Source organism: Lathamus discolor, chromosome 6 (genome assembly GCF_037157495.1).
Source record: "Lathamus discolor isolate bLatDis1 chromosome 6, bLatDis1.hap1, whole genome shotgun sequence".
Classification (NCBI taxonomy): domain Eukaryota; kingdom Metazoa; phylum Chordata; class Aves; order Psittaciformes; family Psittacidae; genus Lathamus; species Lathamus discolor.
Window position 1 is genome coordinate 69,315,820 of NC_088889.1, and position 26,424 is coordinate 69,342,243.

General features: G+C 39.0%; 1 protein-coding gene across 3 annotated transcripts in view; it reads right to left on the minus strand.

Moving 5' to 3' along the window:
• NAV2 (neuron navigator 2) overlaps window positions 1-26,424 on the minus strand; it is a 223,542-nt gene that overhangs the window by 63,364 nt on the left and 133,754 nt on the right. For 2 of the 3 annotated variants that reach the window (XM_065683421.1, XM_065683423.1), the window contains one exon: window positions 24,770-24,892. In XM_065683421.1, coding sequence (XP_065539493.1) covers window positions 24,770-24,892 — 123 coding nt within the window. Of the gene's footprint in view, window positions 1-1,154; window positions 1,402-24,769; window positions 24,893-26,424 lie in introns of those variants that run through there. The other variant, XM_065683422.1, reaches the window with a different exon arrangement.

Genomic DNA, 26,424 nt, shown 5'->3' on the forward strand with positions numbered 1-26,424 from the left:
CTGAAGTTATTCCACTCTCAAAATAGACTATAAAGCTTCTACATAAATTGATCAAGGCAAAAACCTGTGCACCAGCAAAGCAGATCTCACACATGAGAATGGCTCCTCTCTCACTCAGCAGTCTGAGCTGCACTGAAGCACATGGAGACAAAGATAATGCCTACACTTGCACACTCTTCTCCCATCAGAAAAAAAGGGAGAAGACCACAAAATTTGTCTTTCTGAGCGCATTAGAACCTGCTGACAGATGCCTTGAAATAAAGCTTGGCAATAGGAGGTGTTAATTTGATCACAGAGCACAGCACTGCTTCTCAGGAAGCCAAATCACTGAAAACCAACCTTGTTATCACAGCAGTGATTTACAGAACAGACATATTATAAAGTGCAATGTTTTATACTCTGTAATATGGAGATGTGTGGAAGATGTCAGCTACTACCAACTCTGAAAGCAGGTTTTTTCCCTACAGAACTGCAACATCCAAAGTAGTACCATTAATTCCTGGTTTCGGTCAGCCTTGAAAATTAGGCTTATTTGAAAGAAACCGTAAAAAGGAAAAACATCTTCTAACCTTACTCAGACAAACTAAGAAGCGAACAGAAATTTGTGCAGGAGAGGAAAAGCTGTGTATTATGTCCTAAAAATCAAGTGCACTCTGGGCTGTGATCTGGCCTGAAAGAGCCTCACACACGCCTTTGTTTCCCTGCAGAGTGTGCTCATTCCCACCGATGTTCCTCTTTCGCACAGAAAGCATACTCACGGTGCTAAAATACAACAAAGCCCCCCAGTTTTCTGAGGCTAAAAGCCTGGAGTGCTAGGGGAAAGATAGGTGGTTAGACTGCAACCTGTGCGACAGGCATAACTGTCCATAAACCTTGCAGAACCCCAAAGCTAAGTCAAAAAAACAAACACAGCAATAGCTGTCCGTTCTTACATAGGGCATTTCCTATCATGTTATTCAAATAGTTACAATCTACTAAAATACATACTGATTTCATGGAGCATACAACGGTTCAAATGAAACAGTGCAGGGAGAAAACTTCCCAGATTTACTCCATCCCCTAACGTGTTCCCAATCGCTGCCAGTATTGACAGAGCTAAAGCTGTAACACAACACACTTCCACGCTTTTAAAAGTGCAGAAAAAAATCTCTTACCTTGAAATATTCCCTGGCCAAAGCACTTCTCCACTTTGTTGTCCATGAATTCCAGCAAAGGGGCTTAGATTTATTTTGCAGGTTGATACCTTCATTAGGCTACCATCCAACACCCCCCTAAATAAAGCAGTTTGTAACTTGACTACGTACCAAGAGAGTTAGGGAAATAAAAACTGGAGCAAGGCTGTTTTCCAGCACATCCAGCAGCTCTGAAAGACACTGCAAAGTAAAGCCTAGCTAGAAGGTGATCATCAGAAACTTCCCCTAGAAAGAAATCTGATCCCTCAGCAAAATTAACCTCTGAAGTGCTGAAAAAGTGCGAGGTCAAGACTTTCTGCTGGGAGTAGGTCATCTGTGAAAAGCTGTAACCTGATGGCAGTACAGCAGGCAGACTGGGTGCCTCCAGAGCGCATATCGTACCCTAGGAAGTAAAAGCTCGTGTCAGCAGCCCTGTGCTTGAAGGTACTAAATGGCACTATTCGATCTCATCTGAAGGACTGCAGGCTCTGGAAGTGTATTTCCTACTCTACTTTTAGAGAGGGATTCAACAACATGGCTGCTGAAACAACGAGTTTCATGAGAATGTAGGAGAAGACATATCCCAAATGTTTTAACATAAAGTATTTGGACTGCTGTTAAAATATAACAGTATATTTGGGGGGGGGGGGGGGATAGAAAAACATTTACAGTGCAAATAGTACTGAAAATAGCAGTTTACCCACTGGTATCCCCAGTAAAGACCTTATGCAACAGGGACAGGATATGTAAGATTTATCTGAGTATGGACTAAACACACTAACCCTTACTTACAGTTGTAAAGTAAGGGGATTTTTCCTTCCCCTTATTTCAATGGGATACTTATATATATTTGGTTGATTTATGGTGGTTAGCATTCAAAAATCTTATTTTAGCATAATATAAATACTTTCTGACAGGATTCTTCCCAGATCTCTGCTGCACACATGAGATTTTCTTTTAATTCTAATAGGGGAAGTTACACCAGCTCTATTTACTGCAGGTAGTAGTGCTCAGAGTCAGTATAATGAGTCTAATGCTAAATGCTGCACAAATGCAACCTGTAAACACTAAAAAACCTGTAGGACAGTGAGGACTGGAAAGCTGGTCCCTAAGAGCTTATGTACGCTCATCATTTGTGGGGTCTCCTGTGTGCTAACAGGCACAGAGCAGGAAACGATCCACATACCCCCCCCACTCCCCCCAAAGAAATACTAGAAATACAAGAGGAATGGCAGTAGCTGAGACAACAGAATGTTGGATAGCCATGACAAGTTTGGCATGGTAAGCAGCACTGGAGCTTGAAGGAGAAGACTTGTGAGAGATCAGGGAGCCCTTGGGTGAATGAAGAACCAAGGGACTGGTTCACTGCGTGCAGAACAGTCGGTGGGAATAATGCTACAAGCAGGTGAGTCTGGGGACAAGGAGTGAGAACAGGGAAAACGAGGTTAGGGGTGAGGAGTTAAGGTGAACTTGACGAACAGTTGCATGCTAGGGAACTGTACTGCAAAATGGAGAAAACATATTAAGAAAAAATGCCTGAGCTCATGAAATTAAGAGCCTAGTACTGTAATATGCACAAGGGAAAAGGATTAAATTCAAGACAGAGCCTATAGTGTTCATCATATTATGTTATTTAAATAGGGACCCACACAAAACACTGCCTCTTGCTGTGTTTTATACATTTACCAGCATTGACCAACACACTGACTTCCAGCCAAGTAGGAATATGTAAATCCATTCCCATTATTACACTAAGCACGAAACTACATTTCCAATCCAGCCAGACTAGATTTCCGTTGTCCAGGTTACCAGTGAGGGATCACAACATGAAAAGGAGATGGGCATCCTTTCAGATGGAGGAAGTAGAGAAGACAATATCATGCTGTTGTCTAAGCCTCACCTCAAGAAAAATATCAATCAGTCATCCCAAAACCAAAGAGAAGAGAAGGAGAGTAGTTAGAAGTCAGCAACACCCATGTATTTACTAACTGTGCAACTTGGGTGCCCATAATAATATCTTATATAAAACCACATCTTTTAGCACAACGCTGCATTTTTGGTTGAAAGAGTTAAAGTGCAAGTAGTCAAAGGCTATAAAATAAAGACTGTGGAGATGTTCTGCTGCCAAGACCTTCAAATAAATGAGCCACAGTCTGAGCTTGCCTTTCTGAGCCGGAGTCTATATTTTAGTGGCCACGGTGTTACTATAGCAACACAGAGGACTGGTAATTTAGGTGCTGGTGAATGTGACAGCTTGCAATTTAGAACAATAATACTAATAAAAGTGGCTTGGGAAAAGCAGTGTTCAACACAAATGCTTGTGTTTAAATAAATAAAAAAAAAAAAAGCTGTTCATTTAATTCTTCTCTTTTTTTGATGATTCAAGTTAGTCTGATGGTGAATAAAAGCCAGAAACATGACTCTTCTGCTTTTTGGTATGTCTGCACCCCAGAGTGCAGTCAACCCAGCCACTTCACGATGTGCGTGTATGTAAATGCAAATCTGCTGATGCCATTATCTTTGTTGAAGATCAGACAAGAATCATGTAGCTCTTTAAAAACAAAAGTAGGTATTATTCATAACGGAAGCAAGGGAAAGGACACTCCTGGACTTGCGTCTGCTTTCCTTTCTTGCCTCTGCTGAGTGTAACTGGTATCCTTTATTAAAAAATCCTGCAGAGTGCTCCTCATTCATTACTTTAATCACAGAATAGTTACTAGAGATAACTCTCAGATATTACATATACTTAAAAGAATTACAACTGGAATAGCAAATCTTTCTGCTCATCTCTAACATCCTTCCTGTCTTAATCAAAGTAGCTCCCACAGATGCGATGTTTCTTAATTATCTGCTTACAGAGTTGTATAGGAAATCGGTGACTGCCCTGTGAGTAACAGTAAATAAGAACAGCCTGAAATACTCTAATTCCATTAATAATCAAATCTGAAATGGCAACCTAGGAAAACAAAAAAAAGAATCAGAACATCCCATCTGTTGAATTGCCAGCTCCAAATAAAACCAAACCCACAAGATTAAGGTACAGCGTTACTCTTTCTACACCAATCTACAGCCCCATTGTCCTTCACTTTTCCTGGCAGCCTTTCCACTGCAAAGGAGGAGGGATTTTGCAACATAATACCCAGAATATTAAATACAGAGGGATATTTCCAGATAAATTTTACATGTAGCAACAATCACATTTTTTATGGGTCAGGAAGTTCAGAAGATTAGTGTGTTATGGCTGCAGTTTATAAAAGTGTTTGTGTTAGAGGTTTCGCATAGCAATCGGGTGAGATATGCAGCAAACAACTATACATTAAGTTCTTTTACGGTAGTTAAAACTGGGGAGAAGTAAAGAGACCCCAGGTATTAATTTACCTAAAGAACAGCTGCTTAGAAAAGACTGCAAAGTATCCTAATACTCAGTGTAATAAAATCATTGCACCTCCAATTGCTTGTTCTCTCTCCCCACACTTGTGTGCTATTCCCATTAACCTTAGCAGGAATTGTGTTCATGGTCTGAACTGAGCTCAAACTGTGTGCCACAAACAAAGACATATCAAAGAAATGTGTGGCTTGATTCTTATTTGAAAAGGTCCCAAACCATAATTACAGGCTTGCACTCTAGGTTAAAGCAGCACAAATCTTGCTGGCTTTCAAACTGTTCCTTAAAAAACACCAATATGCTTGAAAACTGGGGGTTTATGGCAATATGTTAATTTGCTTTGTATTTTTTTTTGTCATTAGCTCAGAGCTATCAGTTAGGAGCTCCTAAAATGTCTGCATTTGATGACCGTAGTGATGGTGAAACTAATGCAAACAGGGTAGACTGTTGTGCAAAGACATGTTGTTCTAAAGACACTGCACTTCAGAGTCCTTGGAAGCTGTTTTGTAAATGTGCAATATGAAGCATCTGCCACATTTCACCCTGGAAGAGACTACTTTACAACTGATGTCCTAAAATAATCTCAACTGTAGTTTTCTAAGCCTTTTTCCCCCCCTTTCTTTCCTTCTCAAGAACACTAAGGTTATTTAAATGAAAAAAAAAAAAACCCCAAAAACATTTCTAAAGCCAAAACACATTCTGAGCAGACTCAAACATGCTTCTGAACACACTTAACTTGAGCTTATAAAACACAAAGATACCTTTTTAAAGTACCTTCACTGATGAAATCTGTGCATCAGAAAAGAAAACGAGGCACACAGCAACACTGCTGCGCCATTAACACTATTAGACATTACACTATAGGGCTGAAATTGTATGTATTAACCTAAACAAACTATGTTCTGTGCTGAAATAAATTAAAACAAAACAAAACCTAACAACTTGTTATACTCTTATGTAACTGTCAGACTGTCAGTCCTGGGAACATATTTCTAGTTAAACCCAGAAGAATATAGGGAGCAACAGAAACCCATCACAAGAGATATGACAGAAAATAGACCCCAGCTGCTATAACCCTCTGAACTTGTGGGGTTTCAGTGTGCTTCCAAAGGGAGCTTGGGAGCAGAAGTGAGTCTGGAAAAATGAATACCCATTTTTTAATTCCCCTTATTCTGCTGAATGAAAGATGCACAACATTTGCAGACTGGTAATGGATATATGCTATGAAATACTCTTCTTCACTTTCTTTAACCTTAAGTGTAAGAGTCCTCTCTCCCCTTAGAGCCTTCCCCAAGAGCAGACATGTATTTTATGCTGGTGCTATCTGGATTTCTATTCAGAAGTGAACGCATGAAGTGCAGAACACATTAGGATTGTGTTAAAATTACTCATATAGGTAGTATCATAGAAAACAAAGTAAAAAAGCAACCATCAGTGTGTAAACTACTGCATGGGTACATATGCAATAAATAGGAACCAACCAGTCATAGATTTCGGGAAAGACAGAGAGATTTTTCTGATCCCAAGGCAAGTCCCTTGCCACCTAACAGCAAAACTTCACTTGACTTGAAAAGTGGGGATTCCAGCCCTGAAAAACTGTGCATACTCAGAGAAGCCAAATATGGGATAAGATTAATGATTTGGAAAAAGATTAGTCATTATTGCATTGATAATGGCTCAGGAAAATAGTACGAGATAAGACTAAGCATCTAACTCCCAGGAACTCCTTTTCACTGACCAACCACTGTGGTTAAAGAAAGCCACAGCTTCCTCTGAAAAGGTGACATGCATGCCTGATGGAGAAGAAAAGACTGCTTATGTATGTGTAACGCATGATAAAAAATGGTTTTATAACATTTTATATTTACTTCAAAGACTGTTTAAAAACCACCAGTAGCCTCCTTGGAGCACTTGTGTTGACACAAGTGTGAGGCATACTTTTCACTATGGCCACTTCAAAAGAATAAGGACATCAGAGCGAATAAACACAAATGGCTACTTTCTAGTGGCAGTGAAGAAACAAAAAAAAGGCATACAACTGGAGACAATCCAATAAAAACAGAGGATGCTGAGCAGTGATGCAGCTTGCACACTATTATCCGATAGGAATTCAAAATGAACACTGAATCCAGGGGTTATACTCAGATGATCCAAACATTTATTTCTAAATTTAAGCACATTACCAATTCTCAAGCTCCTGGAATAAGAAATGTTACAAATGTATGTTCAGATATAGCAAATACTCAAATAAACAAGACTCTAAGAGGACAAACAGCTGTTTAGAAAGAACAATCTATAGGAAATGGAAAAAATTGGTCTTAAAATGCAAGCAGTTTCATCTAGTGAAACACAAGTATGAACTATCATTCCCATTGTTTTAAATACAATTTTCCTTATGACCTTCTCCAAACCATGAACGTCAGTCCTCTTTCCAAAGAGCATAACATTGCCAATCACAGATTTTTACACATATGCCACTGACCAAAGGGAAAAATATAATTCGTCTGATCTAAACTGCTGAATAGAATAACAATTTAATTCTCCACTGTTACAAGACTTTCTTGTTCTCTGCCACCACTAAGATTTTCAGCTTTATCCTCAACATATGAAGTAATAAAAGCAGTGCAGCTGGTATGATTGCTTTCTTCTCAGGACTCTGAAATGAATGGGATGAATATATATGACTGATGTCCACATATGATTTATAGTTTTCTAAGCTTTCTAACATGATGCCTTTGTCAACAAGCAACATAGCAGAGAAATGAAACATCAGCTATGAAAGAAGCTATACAAATGCATAACCTAGGAGTAAAGTTCTTTATGGCCAATGAGGTAGAGAACAAGTCAGAAAGAGAGAAGATTTTAAAGATATGCCAAGCATAATATCTGCACTTTGATACTTCTGGTTGTATAAGCAGCTCTCCAAGTAGTTGTACTATGGTTTTGAGAAGTCCTCTGAAACTTCATTTACAGTCCCCTCCCACCTCCATCCCCCAAAATACTAAATCCTTACTGCTGAATCAATAGCAGTCATTAACCATCTCATGGCATCCACTGTAAAAACACTGCTGTCAACTCTATATATCTTAAGTCAAACCCAGTTCAGCTATAATCAATAGAGTTTGCCCATCTAATTGCTTCGGCCTCCCTCTAATTAGATGCATCTCTGCATTTACAGTTGTTTATTGCTGTCGTGGCTGTTAAAAAGCTAATATATCCCATTAGATAAGTAAAATAATTTATGCTAATTCAGTAGAAATATTAAATCAAGAAAGCATCATTATAGCTTAATCATCAGTGTTTGCAAGTCCTTTGTATTACAGAGTCTATAAACATTCAAACCACATAAACTCTTCAACTGAGTAATGAGCAGCAAACAGAGATGCAAGCTTTCAACTTCAACAAATATTGATTTATCTTTGAGAGTTCATCTGTATTTTTCTAATAAAACAAAGGGATATACCTTACCTGTACAACACAAAGACATTCTAAAGGTCATATCTGAGCCAAAAGACATAAATAGAATGATAGACTGGTTTGGGTTGGAAGGGACCTTAAAGGTCATCCAGTTCCAACCCCCTGCCACAGGCAGGCACACCTTCCATTACACCACATTTCTCCAAGCCACATCCAACATACCTTTCTCAGATTACCTTGCAAAATCTTCGCACTCTTTTAAACATCCTTTCCCATGTTAAATGCTTTTTTCTTATTCTTACTTTTATTGTCTGTCAAGTAGACTAACTTACCGCTTCCGAATCACAGGAGACTATTAATGCAATACAGAGTTTCACATTCCCCCTTTCTACCATTGTTACCCACGTCTGGTTAAGTTTTCTTAAATGTATAATCTTCCTAACACAAAAGGTAACTGAATCAAACCAGGTACCTAAAAGAGAGCAGGTCTAACTAGTGCATACTTCTGTATAAGTCTTTCTTAGCTCTACATTTTCTGGTTTTGTGAATAATGCCAGCAGCTATAGTAACTATTATGGACTAATATTTTTGCTCATTCTGAGAAAGAAATTCTTAATTAAGCAGTAAGAAACCCCCAAGCTTCTCAGCTAAAACACTGACTTTAAACTAGTATTTCAAAACTGCAGCTGATGAGAAACATGTCCTCCATGAAATCCTTATCTCAAACACCTGTGGCAAGCAACTTGCCCACATGAACTTCTGACCTTCACTAAGCCCTAATAAAATTGTAGCTGTAGATCACCAGAGAAGACTAATGGTCCTCTAGATTAGAGTATTGCAGCATACATTTCAGGTAGTTATCATACCTTATGTTAGTTTAACCTTATTATGGGAGCTTCACTGGAGGAAACTTCAGCTGGTAGACCAGCTGGTATCAAAAGGTCAACATTTTAGTTGCAGTGTCACTAAACTGAAAACTTATTTTCCATTGCTCAAAATTTACTCACTTTGAGAGACTTCCTGTGCAAATACAGAGAGCCTAAGGGTGAAATATTCTGCTTTTCTTCCACCAGAAGGACAAGATGGCAGTTGACACGTTCAGACTCCACAGTGTTCCAATTGGGTTTGCCATTTTTGCCTGTGCTCCTGAGCAATGATGATTTGAGTATCAGTTGCACTCCACAACCTTAGAAGTCTTTTCTAACCTAAATGACTCTCTGAATCTATGACTCTGCTAGCTTAATGCTACCTAAATCTCTGTCCTTGCACACATGCTCAGCAGAAGCTACCTCAGGATAATGGTAGTGACCATGAGCCTATTGGTGAGGGACATATGGTTCATCCCCACAGCAGGTTACTCAGAGCAGAGACTGCAGTAAGTACATGAGTAGGCAAAATGCAGTTCATAGTTTCCATACCAGGGATGAAGGTCAATGTAGGTACAGTAGATTATTGCAGTCACAGCACAGAAGAGTATGGGGCTTGGGAAACAGAGGATCTGCAGAAGGAACAGCAAAGTTTAACGGGTGCAAACCGGGCTGGTACAACACCACTTCCTTCAGATCCCACCTGAGTGCTCAGATGGGGCACAGTTCTGCCTATGCTGAGTGAACTTGAGTGAGCAGCACCTCTTCAAAATTATTAAACCCATTCATATTTCTCTTGAAGAGCAAATCCTTTTAATTGCTATAGAGGCTATGATAACTGAAACACACTGAGTGAGCTGCAGTGGGATGTGGAACACCAACGGCAATAGCAACTGGATATTGATGTGGCAGCAAGCTATTGCATTTAATAGTTGTTTTCTTTTGAAACTAAACTACTAATTCCAAACATCTGTGCCTTATAGGGCCCAGATTATCTGACACCGGATGTCATTATCTGATACCTGAAAAATTAATCTGGTAATGACTTGTAAATTTTATACTTTGAGTTTCCTAACAGATAAATATTTCTATTATATACCTTATGAACTATGTTAAATATTTAGTCTGGAATGCCAGATAATAACTCTCAGATCTTTTCCCAAGATACTGTGGGTTTGTGTTTGGGGGTGTTTTTTAAATTTCATTGTAAGTAACAAGCTGAAAGCACAGCTCAGTGGTGTCAAAATACTATCAGGAAAAACATTAATACAGCTATAAATACAGAAGGCACAGCTACATGGTGTTATGAAACATGGGTCAGAGATTGCTGAACTGGTGCTACGCTAGCTTTACCGACGCACATCTGAAGATAATAAAGTGGGTCTGGATGCAATGCAGATTCAGCATGACACAACCTCAGCTGTCACATCATTACATTTTATAGGGTATCATGCATTTCTACTGCCAGGCAGTCTCAGCTACTTGTTTTATTTAAGCTAGCAGGTCAGGAGGACAAGTGGGAAGTTTCAGTTAGACATAATGAAATGAGAAACGCTAAGCATCTAGAAGATGTGTGGGAAAGGAGGGAAGAGAAGAAAGAGTAAGTGGAGCTGCCCTTCAGGCCCAGTTTACAAGTCCTAAAGGTCAGAAATACTATGGTCACAAGATACAAAGCTACAAGATATATCCAACAGGGGAGATTTAGACTAGACAATAGAAAGAAGTTCTTTACTGTGAGGGTGGTGAGACACCGGCATAGGTTGCCCAGTGTCTCACCCATCCTTGCCCAGTGTTCAAGACCAGGTTGGACAGGGCTTGGAGCAACCTCGTCTAGTGGAAGATGTCCCTGCCCATAGCAGGGGATTGGAACTGGATGAGCTTTAAGGTCCTTTCTAACCAACCATTCTGTGATTCTATAAACATGGCTCTGATTCATGTGTTCAAAACTACCCACTCTGTTCCACCATTCCGCAGAGCTAGATCTCACCTTGTCCTCCCCCCCAGGTGGCATAAAGTCAGTATAAACCCATTTAACTTTGTGTTCTGGTAGAAAGGCACAGTAATATTCACAAGTAATTAACCACCAAGGGGTTAATTATTACAATGCATCATCACATTACTATGCATTCATGTCCCCTTTTGTTTAATTTTATTGCCATTATAATCAGGTGCAAGGACAGATGTTTCAGTGCGAGACATGACACTAATCCAGAGCTGCTTGTATCCAGGTCTCTGGTCTGTGACCTTATCTTCAGGGCTTATCTAGCTTGGTATTTATTTGCACTTGAAAACTTTGCAATATTCATTAATGTGATGCCTCATTTTACAAATGAAAATGCTAAGGACAAAACCTAAGATGTGTGTTATTGGCTATGTGCAGTGTGTAATTAACACAGATATTATCTGTATGCAAATCATGTGATTGAAAATAGTGACTATTAGCATAACAAGCACGTATTATTTCTTGAGCTGCAACTCAAGCAGGCATCCTGCTGTGGTCTAACGTCCTTCCTTTAAATAGCACCATCTTTTCTTTCTTCATTTACACATTCTTCATTCCTCCTGATGATTAACAGCACAGAAAACAGGGAGACTCCCTTTTGTGCCTTTGTTTAAAGAGGGAAATCTTGTGTGTTTAATTGCCCTCAAGCATCTGATCCAGTTCAAAGCTCAGTGGAACCTCTCCTGTGGTACATTCCCCTCCCACCCCCATCATCACTGAACCACAGGCTGTTTAAATGATCCTTTAATATATGCAACTTCACCTACATTATCTCTAATTCTTAACTGATAAGTTAAAAGCAGTTACGCATCTTTTTTGGTAGATTGAGGTTTTTTGAAAAAAAAAAAAAAAAAAGAAAAAATGGAAATAAAGTGTGAGAAAACAAAAGCTCAACTATGCAAACTCATAAACTTTTTAAATGTCATGCCACCCTTCTCAGATGAATTTAACCTTTTAAACATTCCAGCCATGAAACATAACAGAAAAACATAATTTTACCTTTTTCTTTTTTGGGAGGTCTGAGTAAAGCTTTCCTGCTGGATCAGTTCTGCTAGCCATGTCTGCTAAGAGTTCTGCATCACTGATGTTGGCACTGCTTCCTTGCTCTGCTCCCTACCCTGCACAAGTCCTGAGGTCTCAGGGTCTCTGATGGACTCTTGAACCTTTCCTATCATTTCTGTAAAAGCAAAAGCTTCCAAAACTGTTCCTTGCCCTGTAATTCCTTCCCTGGCCCCATGCCTGCCGGGTTTTATGCCTCCTGTTTGTTCTAAGGCCACATCCTCTGCTTCAGAGATGGCTGTGTAACAGTAATGAAATAATTAACAGGGGTAATGATAGCAATTATTTATCATTTGCCAAAATTGAGCCATTTGGCCTGAAGTTTTCCAAGCTGTGTGCCAATCTAAGAAATTACTTTGGTCTCAAGTTAAAAACAGCACAACAATTCCTGAGTATCATTAGAATATATAATGATCTTACTATTAAGTTAGATTGATCTTTCCCTGAGAAAACTTGTCTTGCAATACTAATTTCTTGCTTTGCTCTGAAGGGCACTGGAGAACAGGGACAGTAAATCAAGAAGGGAAGATGAGACTGTGCATGGAGAATAAGTGAGAAAGAAAGAAAAGGGAAAACAAATTTAGATGGAAGCTGTGAAGTTGAAGGCTGGGACCTGCTGCACAAAAGCCACAGAACTGGGACAAGAAGCCTCCAGTGGGCATGGAAAATGGAAAAGTAGGTGTGGGGCAAATTGGAAGGGAAATAACAGAAATGAAATTGTCTGTAAATATACATTTTGATTTAGAATCATAGAATGATTTGGGTTGGAAAGGAGGACCTTAAAGCTCATCCAGTTCCAACCACCTGCCATGGGCAGAGACACCTTCCACTAGACCAGGTTGATCCAAGCCCTGTCCAACCTGGCCTTGAACACTGCCAGGGATGGGGCAGCCACAGCTTTCTCTTGGCAACCTGTGCCAGCGCCTCAGCACCCTCACAGGGAAGAATCCTTATACCTAATCTGAAGTTCCCTTGTTTAAGTCCATGACTCCTACTTGACTTCAGGAGACAGATCTGCTGCAGAGGTGGATCACTGCTCTCCCATGAGGATGGCTGGTACTCGGGGAAACCCTATCTGCTTGGCGCAGCAGATGGACCGTGCACAACCTCAGTCTTCTGCTAATGCCATTTTTCATCTGCAAAACATATATATATAGACCCAGACTCTTCCCTACAACTCATTCTCTGAGACCCTGAGGATGTATGTGGGCTTACCTTCTAACCAAACACAACAAAAGGTGACACAAAAGCAGCTTAGAAGCAGTAACTGGAATCCAGCTAGAAATTTTTTATTAAAAAGATGCTTTAGGGCACTCCCCTCCTTTACTTTGGCAAGCTTTAGATACAACTCTCAAACTGCCAGTTCTGCTACTGCTACAGCAATGTTATAGAGATGTTTTGGAATTTTTTATGAAATAGCATTAAATGTCCTGTTGGTTTATACAAAAATGTAACTTTCCACAACACAGACAACTCCCTTGGACTCTTTGTTAATTCTCATAGTTAAATCATCCAGGGGGGAAAGTGTGGGAGTGCAAGGACTTCAACCTTAATTCTTTCCATCCCACTTCTATGACTCCACAATAGCCAAGAGTCCAATAACACCTTTCAATATCTTGTGTTGATATTATTTCCAGCAAATAATTTGGCAGGAGAAACAGAGAGAAATATTCATAAAGAAACAACCCAAACAGAGGAGGCCAAAACTGAGATCCCTGCTCCAATCAGGCAGACGAGAGACCTCAACTCGACTTTTTAGATTAGAACATTAATTGCTGCATCACTCCTCTGTAAGGGACAAACAAGAACAAAAGCCCCTAAACCTTTATTTTCTGTTTTATCCCAATGCAGTGAAATTAAAACAATTTTATACCAGTGTCTCATCTCTCATCTCTCTGTCCTATTTCAACATTGGCAGCATGTGGCCATCTTGTTAAGGCTGAGCTGTGAAATGGTGTCTTACTTTGCTATCGGAGGCTTAACATAAACTAGTACTGATAAAGACAGCTCTATTTCAGTGAATTCCTGTAGAATAAAGGAGTGGTCATTGGATATGTTTGTTTAGAACCTTTAATGAAGTGAACTGCACAAGTAATGATTGGATGAAAGGATAAAATTCAGTAGATGTATCCCCCTGCTACTAGTTAGATTAATGCAAGCATTCATATTTTGCATTGTAACAGGCACCCCTAACAAACTATGAGCAAAGTTCTTGCCTTCTGTATTAATAATGAAATAAAAGATTAGTCTGGAAGGCCCGTCTTTGCTCATTCATACCACTTTCCCTCTAATATGGGATTATACTTTGGTTCATAGAGATTCTAAGGCACAGAGAGTAGACTAGTTTCCAAGTCAGTAAGTACCAGAGAGGTTTTCCTTATAATCACTCCATGTTTTCCTTGTTTCCCCTGAATCCATTCTCCTTAAGTTATAGTTACAATTCACTTCTATTCATGAAAATGTCCAAAGAAAGTCTTATTCTTGTCCCATGATCTCATCCAGACTTGCTTAGCCAACTCCTAAGTTACCTCTGGCTCTCATTTTTTTTCCTTCTAAAATAACCCCTTGTTCCTAAATGATTCAGTAACATATCCATTGCCATAATAAACTTAACCCCATTGCCATGTACTACAACTCCTTCATTCCAATGTTGTGAAAATCTAGAAGTGAAATCAAAGACTGATGTCATTAAGTAAGAGGAGAATGTATCCAAACTGGGGAGTGAGTGTGTGATTCAAACAGGTTTCATGGATGAAGTTGAGTTTCAGTAATGCATGAAGGAAAAAGCAGACACAACAGAAACCCACCATTGAAAGCACAATGCATTGCTTAGAAAGAGATAAGTGACTGCAAGAAAAAAACATTTGACAGCATAGAGGGAAGGATGTAGGAAAGGTAGAATAACTGGGCCATCTATGACGGGAATTGTGGTGGTGGAGGGAGGGGAAAACATAGAGCATGACTCACAGTACAGAATGACTGTTTTATCAGTCACATGTTTACCTCATTACAGCCAATGTAAAGTCAGCTCATAAAACCTTATGAGAGAGAGAAGCAAAATATTGCTAACCCCCCAAATCAGTCAGAAGCTATTGCAGAAAGGGACCCTAACTCTAAGCCACAGAGTGGAAAACACCTCTGAGACTACCGTCTGGATGTTGGAGGCCAAACCACTAGTATGCTTTGACCGAGACAGAATGACAAGCAACTTCATGTTGCCAAATAGCATATTTGCTTTTAATCTATATTCAGAAAGAGCTTAGTGGTTATTGTTGGAAGACAACAAAGAATTTCAGCAGAAAATAGAGCACAGAAGTCATACCCTGACTTCAGTTCCAAATCACAGTCTTCTGATCAGAAAATGTCTGTATTTCTTTTGCATGCACATTTAAAAAATTAGATATGTATAAATGCAGATTTCTTGCCACTACCTGATCCATTCTCATGAGTCCTTTGCTTCAGAAATGCTTTCAAACCACAGATGGATAAATTCACTATCTAGGAGTAGAGAGAAAATATGCACAGTCCCAAAATATAGATTAAGTGGAGTATAAGCTTTTCCTGGATGAACATAACCTCTGTGAACCTCAGTTGGCACAGGATACTCATATTTCTTTCCTAGTCTCATGTTAGTTATTCTTCCTTCTTTTCGTCTTTCCTCTTTTTCCATAGAGATATACAGTTGTCTGCGAATACATCCCTAGCTATTCCCTAATCATATTCCATTCAAGCCTTCTGCATTCCAAACAGGTCCAGTTTTGCAAATGCAACATTGTATTTCAGTCATCCCTGAAAATAAAAATTAAATCTCTGCATAAAAATGCAAATGAAACATTAAAACCATGCATGTGCCTATCAGTCTCAAATAACATCAACAGTTTCAAAGAGATGTTTAAGGCATTAGGTCATGTTATGAAGAGTATCTCTAGCTCCAAGTTTCATAACAAGAATAAATCAATCTTGACAATGAACATGAAAAAGGGAATAAAACCTTTTTGAACACTCAAGGTGGTTTCCTCATTTCCCCCAAACCAAAACAAATTAATTAGTTGATATATATGAAAATTAACTTAAACTAACAACATAATCAGAGAAGGTAAACTTTAAAGCTAAAATTAGATTTAAAAGATACAAAAATATTACTTGGGGCTGATGAGATCATATGGTAAGTCCACAGTGGCTGTTGAGCTGAGCCTTTTGTCAGTTAAGGAACAGCAACAACAACAAAAAAATCATATAGCTAGAAAGAGCTGACCTCAGCCCTTGGACTTCGCTCAGGCAGTAATCAGGCTTCCAATGTTTAGAGCTGATCCTCTAGCTACTTATTGACCATATATACCTGGACACACATAAACGTAGCCTCTAGCAACACAGTAGTTAGTCAGGCTCCCTGTGCTAGCTCTGCACACAGGCTTCACGCTGTTCCAATGCCACTTAGGTCAAATTAGTCTCAAATTGCACCAATCAGTATGAAAAAAATTAGATATTTTGTTTTTAGTGAGAATATAAAATCCTGTTCTAAAAAAAACCAAATTATACACATCCTCATAATACTGCTGTAGCAGCACAATGTAGCTCCAAGTGTTTCCACTGTAGAGCAGGCAATTATTTAACCTAGCCAAATGTATATTTCACTGTATATACTCAAGCAACATAAGACTATAACGTGAAAGCCTTTATGCCTGTTAATGTAACAGCAGAGCATTTTTAAGCCCCATGGAGCTGTGTTAATACTAGGCTGTTTAAGCCTTAGGATGTTGGGGCTCAATTCAGAAAGACCAGGAGCAAAGTGACTACTTGTTCTGTGGAGTCTCAGCTTCACTGTGAGTCCTATTGTCATAAAAAGGTCACAAAGACACCTTATCATGCTGCTGGGAAATCCCTATACCATGAGGAAGGTGAGGAATGGAGAAGAGCAGAACAGAACTTACTAGATAAGACGGGTATAGACCGCAAATATGAAATAGCTTGTTGGCCACCAAGGAAGCTACTGTGACACCAAGGAATGGCCTGATATAAATGCAGTAACTCCAAGAATCCCAGGGCAGCAAAAATATGGTTATGCACTTTGTCCCTGCCACTCCATTCCCTCAGCACCTTTACTGCAAAATTCATTACTTCATTACTTTCTTAACCCAGGAGCTGCCATTCAGGACAGCTGAAGATGAGTGCTTATGAAATACACAGCATGTTAAATACGAGCTCAAAGTTGTGGATACCTTTAGTATCTGTGTGCTATGCTGCAGATTTGGATGTGCACTGGATATACCAGGCTATTAGCACCATCCAACATTTTAGTTGTTCATTTAGTTGTTCAAATGTTTAGAATATTTTAGGTGTTCAAATTAGAAGCCCCATTTCCCTGTATGGATCAAAGCATCTGGATATACTGAATTCCTTGGAGAGTTCTCACTGATGCAATAGAGGTTCTCTCTCACCCCACCTGCAGTACCATGTTTGAAAGCTTTTCACTGGAGGGGACAAGACTGGGAATAAACAACTCAATATTCGATAGACATAATCAATAGAGTAAAGAAAAAGAAACAAGAAGCTCTAGCAAAGCACAGAAGAGCCTGCAGGAAGACACGTGCATCTCACCTTTTGACTGAGCATTTTGCTATTATTTTGCAAGCAATACAATTACAGGAAACAGCCAGCCAGTAAACAGAAAGCTTAGATCCTGGTTATTAACATTAGTCTGTTTATTAACATGTAAGCTAATACTAATAGAATTTTATTCTGATCACAAAAGAATATACAGCTGTAGAACAGAAGCAAAAAACCCCTAATGATATGTACAGTTACAGACAACTTCAAAGCCCCAGCAAACAAAGAAGGGCAAACAAAGACTAAACGGAGAATCGTTAGGTTTCCTGCTAGTGAGATATTTAGTAACACACACAATATCTGAGAAAAAAAAATAAAATCTGTCTTGAAATTTGCTTTACAGCAACAACGAACTTCCATGCTCTTCAGACAGCCCCAAACTGGGATTCTTCTTTTGGAGCTCAGCGGCTGTCTGCTATTAGTTTTATCTATTCAATCTCCAAATCCCAGACTCAGAGGTTACTGGTGTAGGTCAGTTGTGAGACTATGTTGACTCCCTTGACATTCAGCATGGAAAACCAAATAACAAAGTCTGCACTATGTCAGCATGCATTTCACATTCTTTGGTTTGTCATGCAAAGCACAAAGACTCTGATACAGTTCAAAACGGTCTTTGTATCTACAATCTTGTTTACCCTTAGAATACAAGCTTCATTTCCCACATGCCTAAAGTGTTTTAAAAGCCACTTCATACAACAGAGAAGACAGTGCTAATTTCTGGCAATGGAACCAGAAAGAGTGAGGGTTTTAGAACAGCCTCCAATTCAGCAGTCAGATCAACCTGATACTTACACACATCAAGTGGGTGTATGAAAGGAAATGTCACTTCAGGAAAATCTAGTTCCAATGGTGTAGGATCATGATTTTGCCATCCCTAGATGCAAATTATTCAGCTGCTTAAATTTGGCAGGTTTTCCTGTTTCCACAGAATCAGTATCTACAGTTCTGGCAAAGGTAAGTTCACTTCAGCTGTACCCACACCACAGTGCAACCTCTTAGGGGAAGTGACAACCTGTCCACAGTGGAACACACAGGCAAGAAGAAAGTCCTAACTTCACCATGATGAGTTGATCCCTTGATGGCACCTGCCACCTTCCATTAGCTTTGCAGTCAACTTCAGCTCCTGGCTTGAAGCATTTCAATTTTATGCTAAAGCAGAGGTGTCAGTAGCCCCTCAAATACAAAGGGATGCAGGACCAGAATCACAGCAACAAAACCAAGGGGCATAGCACAAGGAAAAGGTTTCAACAAGAAATGCAGTTCCTAAATTCACTCTCTCTTCAGAGTTTACGTCTAAGCAAGAAAGCAATTCTGAAGAAGGGATTTAAAACTACAATGACAGTCAAGCATGTAAAGATGGTCTAATATACTAATCTTGGAAGGAACAGCTTGCAATTGTGGGGCGTTTTGCTTGCTTGGTTGGTTTAGTTTTAGTGTTGAATGGTAGAACTGTACCTGCTCATTGGAAGAAAGTTCTTGAGAAGGGCAAAGAATTGATCTCAATTGCCTTGGCAGCCTGTGGAACTCCCAGAAGAGAACAGGGTAATTCCAGGCTTGCTGGACACACATAGGTCCTAACTGCAGGAAAACCTGCTTTTTTGTTGTGGCCATGGATACACAGAAAAGGGATTCTCCCATAGGAATACAAATTGTATTTTTACAAAAATCAGGCACAAAGCTGCTTTAGGTACCAACCCACCCCCACCTCAATCATGTATCCACTATTGCTACATGACAGGATAATCAAGAGTCTGGATAGAGGCTTTAAACAAATACAACCTCTGCTAAGAAAATATCTGTTTAAGTTGTCCACTCCTCAAAACTCTTTCTAGCCTTCAAAGAGCTCTCAGCGTAAGTTGGCTGTTGGAAGCAAACTCTTTTCTGACCATCATGCCATGAGTAAAATTAGGCCAAGCCTGAGAAACAGACAAATCTTTTCAACATCTCTCTATTCCATCATGCTTCTCTAAACAGAATGGACGTTACCATAAATTCTACATTCCCTGAATGCAGTATACTTCATCCATCTTACAATATGTATTGCGCAAAGCATGTGCACGGACAAGGGTGGTGGTGGCAGGAAGTACTGTTGAAACCACTGAATGAGTTCATATGGAACCTGGTTACCCAAGGGGGGCTGTTCTCAAATAGCCACTTCATCTGAGCCACTTCCCCTCCTTCTTATCTTCAAGGGAGTTCTAGAATCTTCAAAGAATAAACCAGAATATTAAAATAGTAACCCTGATAGATATTAAAAACCATAGATTCAATACGGAGACAGCCTTTACAGCCTGTAATAATGTGCTCCCTCTCCCCAGTTAACCCCTCCATGTTACACAGGTGATAAATCATCCCTCTCTTTTCTATAGCACACAAACATTTTATGATGCTTTTCCTTGATAAATCTTCCTCTGCTCCATAGGTGTTGTCTGTATTTAAGAGTTAGTCTAAACTACTAAACCATCATGGTAAATTTAAACAAGTGTTCTTCAACTTACATTTAGTAATGAAAAGTCTTCTGTCTGTTTTAGACCTGAAGAAAAGCTTACATGCCCAGAAGTTTGTCATCTTTAGCCCACTGAAATGGACCTGCTAAAAGACACGGCTACCCTTGACTAACTTTACCTTGTTTGGAAGTAGAATGTCTTTATTTTTCCCTTTTGGTACTGCTAATTCCAGCCCTCAGGTCAGTAGCCCAAGCTACTATACCTTTGCCTTCAGCTACTATGTCTTGCTTAACTTTGCAATTACTTTTTGTAACTTAAAACCACTTTGGATTACACCTTGTTAAAAGATTCCTTAGAAAATTAAAGTATATGGTATTGTGACTCTAATCAGAGGATCCAAAGGCCATAAACCTCAAAGAATCTTTGCAATGTGAATTTCCCCGTTTCTGTGAGTCAGTTTCTCAAGATAAATGTGGGATCTTTCAAAGACAGATAGGTATCTGTAGGTACCAAGGTACAACTCACATATTTAGAAGCAGTGTATTTCTTTCTAACCTAGTGATAAAATCCCAAAAGATGATCAAGCAGAGCAGAAGATGTGTTAGACAGGAGTAATTTCATCAGTCTTGTGACTTTGCTGTTAAGCAACTATGTATCAGCATGTATTTACTAATTGCAGTGACTCATAGCACAAATACACTGAGCAATGAACGCTCATGTGCTGACATTTTCTGATCTATGTTATCTTAAAACAATTTAGAGGATTTACAATTATTTTCTATAAAGCTATGTTTATTTAGTATATGGGATCCTTCTAAAGGGGTCTTCGCTTTCCTAGAAAAAAATAGGAAAAGTAATATTCATATATTTATACTTTTTTTTTTTTTAATGATAACAACTGAATGCAAATTACAATTGCCAGGGCTTTCTGGAATTGAAAGAACTAGGAACTGATGGCATGAAATCTTCCTGGTAGAGTGGTAAGAGCTTGGCAGCAACTTAGCTGAGATCTCCTGAAGTCCATAGATGATTTCAATTAATACAGTTACTCCTCCTTCTGACAGAAAGGACATCCTCCCTCCACAAACCCATTCACATGAAATACCTGATGAAATTCCCTGCAAGCTCATGTACTGTGGAAGTCTACAAACACGTCAACACTCCTGAGGGAGCACTGCAGGAGCAGAAGATGCTGTGGGGGAAGGAGATGATGGGAATTCCACTACCATTACAATGCAGGAACATCTATTTCTATGTATTTCTATAAGGGTTGGATCCATCTGAATTTTAAGCTATAACCCAGTCATATTTTAACTTTTTAAGACAAAGACTATTCTGTCTATGTGTCTTCCCCTCCTCATCTGCAAAGCCAGGAACTGCAGACACCTACATTTAATTTTAGCTGCATTGTCTCAGTTAAGAAGGAAAACCAAATAAATATACACTCAGGACTTCCAACTGTCTTATCTTACAATGAAACTACAAAAATTTCCTAGCAAAAATTCCTTTTTTTTTTAATCTTTTATTGCAACATTTTTTCATTTTCTACAATAAAGTAGGACCTAAAAAAAAGAACATTTGATGCAGCTTCTTATGTGATACCCATCAATACCATGTCTGTAATTCTGCTTTCAGTGGCATTTGCCTCCTTCCAAAAGCAGTGACATTTCCTTCTCTCCCCACTTTTAAGAACAGGCCAATATTGCCCCCAACTTGATGACTTGCTTCAACTTGCTTTTCAGCTCTTCTGAAGTGTGATCCAAGTTCCCATGGTTATGAAGGCAGTCCAACTATCTCCCTCCAGCACTCAACACTAACCCACCGTTTTAGTCATCACTGTAGCAGGATTCAAGGAATTAAATTGCAGTTAGTGAATTCAAGCAAACTCCAGTCAAAGAGTTGTACTCCATGAATGAATGTGAAGTGTTGACTACTACCTGAGCCCAGAGACATAATCCTAAATAACATTAATCTGTTTTCATGAAATGCAAATTAACAGCAAAATACTACTCTTCAGCTATTTTTGAAAGCCCTATTTTTTTTACCATATGTAGAAGATACTATAAACCACAGCATCTGAAAAAAATCTGCACTTGGTATCAATAGTGATAAACCCGTGCTCTGCATGGAATGCCCTTTGGCTTTCTGCTCTGTTTTGGCTTCACTTCCAGTTCTTCTTTCCTGTTCATCTCCTCTCCTAATTCCACAGAATCCTCTGGGATTATCCAAAAACCTTGCCAAAAGCAGGAAGTGCTACCAAAAATGCTATGTACTGCCAGAAGCCAGCTTCAGTCACAAGTCCTTCTAAGAGTTAAACTGAATATGGCCTTGTTTTTAACTAAGAGTGTGACAAGACTGTCCTTGTAGTCATCATAGACCTGAACCATGAAACAGAAACGCTCCTGAAGGACATGCTAAAGACCCGAGTCATGTTTTACCTACAGTTCACCAATGCTGTAACTGTTGTAAGTATCGTGACAAGGTAATCTGCTATCTGATGAGAGAGGTCCTTATAGTCAGAAGCTGGGAAGACCTTTTTGTGCCTTATACTCTCATGCAACGACATGTAATTCATGCAGCCTTAAATAACATCTGAAAATGAAACAATCCAAGTTAGTCATGCTTGGAAGTAGTTATTTAAGCACTTCGTCACTGAGGATTCTTCGAAAAGCCATATAGACATCTCCCCAATAACAGCATTAAAGCCACCCTTGACAAGCTTACATTCGTTAATATAGTCTTTTTTTCCTATTCACAAGGATATGATAAATCATCATAGGTTGAATTGTCTTTTGTAAATAATAGGTTATACAAGAAAGCAATTATAGAAAGATTTACTAAAACCTAAGCTTCAAATTTCTTTCCTCTTATCCATATGGCTTTATAAATGCAAGTTACGTATATGAAAGTAAGGGCAGTAAGTCTCAGATTAAGCAGCTGCACCTGACAATATGAAATCAACTTAAGTAACCAGATGGTACACACCAAGTCCATATATGTAGAAGATTCAAAACCATAGGTGGCTCATTTGCAACTTTAAAAAGAGAAAATAATTTCACAAACTAAATAAAAAGGCGTTTTCAGTGCTTTTTTTCATTAAAAATGGCTTTGTTCTGGGCAAACACAAATTGTCTTGAAGTGAATAAACAAGCTCAGCTGTGTTGTGCAGTGATTCCATTAACCTGGCAATCAAGCATTAAATTAAATTGCCTTGTTTGGATTTCCCTGCTGCAGGGGAAAAAGTACCTTCTAAGATCTGAGCCACCGAATAAAAGCTTTACCACTAAACTTCTACAATTAGCAACGCAAGAAACTAACCAAGTCAGCATATTGCAAAAATTCCTCTGATAAACCTTTTAATGATTAATCTTATACTCAAAGGTTCATAGCCCCTCACACTCCTCCCATGCATTCAATTAACACCTGCTTTAAACAAGTTGAATGTTATCTCCATCGTGTACCCATAAAACAGCTCAGCACTCCTGCTTCCTGCCTCCAGTCACACCAAGAAGACAGCGATTCATTACCATACTGTTTTATTCAACTCCTTTTCCTTATGCCAGTTTTCATCCCATGTTGCAGCTATACTGCCAACCATACAGTCTTTATTTACTGTATGTGAAGTCCATCCCCTCCATATGAACTCTAAGAACGATTTTTTCAAAACTGAAACAATGGAAACAAACTACATTTCAGTGTGCCACAGTCCCATTCTAAATGGAATATATTTAAACACACAACTAATCTCTGTTGTGGAGCATATGCAATTGGTCCTGATGTGTGGTGTCTTCAGGGAAGAAACTTAGCAAATAAAATGTGAGAATAATTTACATGCCAAAAAAAACTGTTGCAAGCACAAAAAATACTGGACCAGAGAAGGAATCAAGGACGAGGAATGTATCACTAGCTCTCCAGAAGGCTGTCACTTAAACAAGAATATAATCTATATTATTGTATGTTTAAATATACCAGCCTGCTCTTTACTAATATCAAGAGAACACAAAAGCAAATTTAGTACAGCTTTCTTTAAAAACAAGGATAGATTCTCTAGCAGTTGTATTCCCTTAGTAATCTATGCATCACAACCAAGAAAGTAATGGTCTTATCAAACTGAGATAACTACATTATGTCCCTGGAAAGTCTTATCAATAACAAAATGAGAAAACCACGACATTCAGAAACTGGTTCAAACCTGTACCTCAAAATCCATGTTTTATACTTAGGGGCCCCTCACAGAAGAAAATGAATGTGCTGCACTTTACATCAACACCCATCAGGCTTTGAGCTTGGAAGGGAAAGAAGCAGCTATAGGCTGATGCCATTAAAAGCAAAGGTATTTAACCCATATACCTCAGCTCTAACAGAATATAGGTCTCATTACTGTCCATCTCCCTAGCATCATTTATGATCGCACTCCCATAAATTATGGTTTTTAGTCCCCTAATTCTTGATCTTTGGCCTTGACTGTTCACACTGAATCACTGGACTTGGAAGAATCAGTAGAAATGAGAAGAAAATTTGGTCATTTTTATTTCAAACACTATCAAAATAAAAGTTTTATATTTTCTTGTGCTGTATCCTGTGCACAAAAACCTAGATGAGATTCCAGCAAAGCAAATCAGAAGACATCAAAGTCAGCATTTATCCTGACACCTCTATGAACATACAAACCTGAAATACTCTGGAGAAGGTTATATCCATGCATTCAGTATCTGAATTCCCAAAGCTATTTCATCTCTGGGATCCAATATGCATTAGATACAGCGCGAATCAAGCGTGGTTTTACAGGTGAGCACTTGCTGATGAGACCTTACCTGTCAGCATCTCCAAGCCCAAGTGAAGTGTTGCGCTGCATTGTCTCCCGCACTGCAGCCATGCCATCAGGCAGCCGGTTTAGCCTTCGAGTATAGAGCCCCAGACCACCATCGGTCATATACCTTTAGAACAGCAAAACAACAAGTCAAACAGGAAAGCTTTTATATATTATTGTATTATTGCTCCTATCTTCTGCATGTTTTTAATTGTATATTGCAATTTGCTCACCTTTAAGTGAAGAATACTACTCAGAATATAAAGCAAGGAAAACTTTCTTTACTAGTGCAGAAGAATATTTTTTGCCTCTCATTGTTCTCAATAATATCTTGTAGTCTCTCACATCAATAAGAATTGAATTTCAACACATTTCAACAAAGGAAGAATACTTAACTTTCATCAAGGTTGCCTAGCTGGAAGTAATTTAATTTGTGAATGCTATCATTAATGATCCTTTCCTGTCCAAAAAAATGCATGTTTCATATATACCCTCCTGAACTCTGTGTGGGCTAAAACACCATGATGGAAATCTCAACCCTTTGACAAGTTAACTGCAAAAATCACATTGAGTACATCCTAGATTTTGCCAATGATCCATGAACAATGAGTACCCCAAGATTTACGGTGAGAAATCAAATTTGCAGCATGAATGGAAAGGTTTTGTCAGCCTTGTTTTGGCTCCTACATTGTACTCTATCTGCAAGTGTGGCCTAAAGACATCTGCATTTAAAAAGTGTTACTGTTCTTAGATATTAAGTGCCAGGTGCATATATGATACCTCACAAATTGCTAAAACAGCACTTTCTACTTTAGACAAATGAAAAATGAATCTTAAATTTAACAGAGATGGTGGACAAGAACACATAAATGTCACCAAGAGCAACTCCTCACTATAATGCATGTCGTGTCATTCAGCAGTTTTGCTGAAGTCTGTACCAATGTGTACAGCAATTGCCATCATATCATGTAACTTCAGGATGTGGTGATAACCAAGGAAAGGAAGCTTTAAAAACTGTACAATTGCCCAGCAGTTTGATTTATGAATAAAATGTTTTAATATATTAATATTGAAACTAAGAAGTTGAAGAGTAGCTCCATGAGCTGCCCTATATCAATATCTCAATAACGCTTTTAAGCATCTTGCAGCATTTCACAACAGTAGTTCCAAGTAAGGTCCAAGTGGCAGAATAACACAGGAGGATTTATCTTTTGTAATTTCTGATACAGATACATGCAAGCTAGCTTTAAACTAGAAAGTCAGGTCCCCTTTGCCTCTCATGACACTGGCAAGGAGTGAGCTCTGTGCTACCACCACTAGTTTGCCAGCCCAGGTACATTTCCATGAGCATCACCGACAGTTTTTAGACACCTGAGACTGTAGTAATAACTCCAGCAACCCTGACAGTACAGCTGTTGTCTCTGGCATACTGCTGGACACATAACATACCTCACAGAGTTTGCAGCTTATGGGACTGTATCCTCTTAATCCTTTAGCTCTCTTAGCAAATCGACAGCAGTCCACAGAGTAATATCCAGATATGCAGGGATATTCCTCCTGCTTATCAAGGCACAGAGGTTTTTTCCGAATGGCAAGACACCCTCATCCACAGGAAGGAAGGAGAGATGATCCTAGCTGCAGCCAGCAACGTCTTTGCTG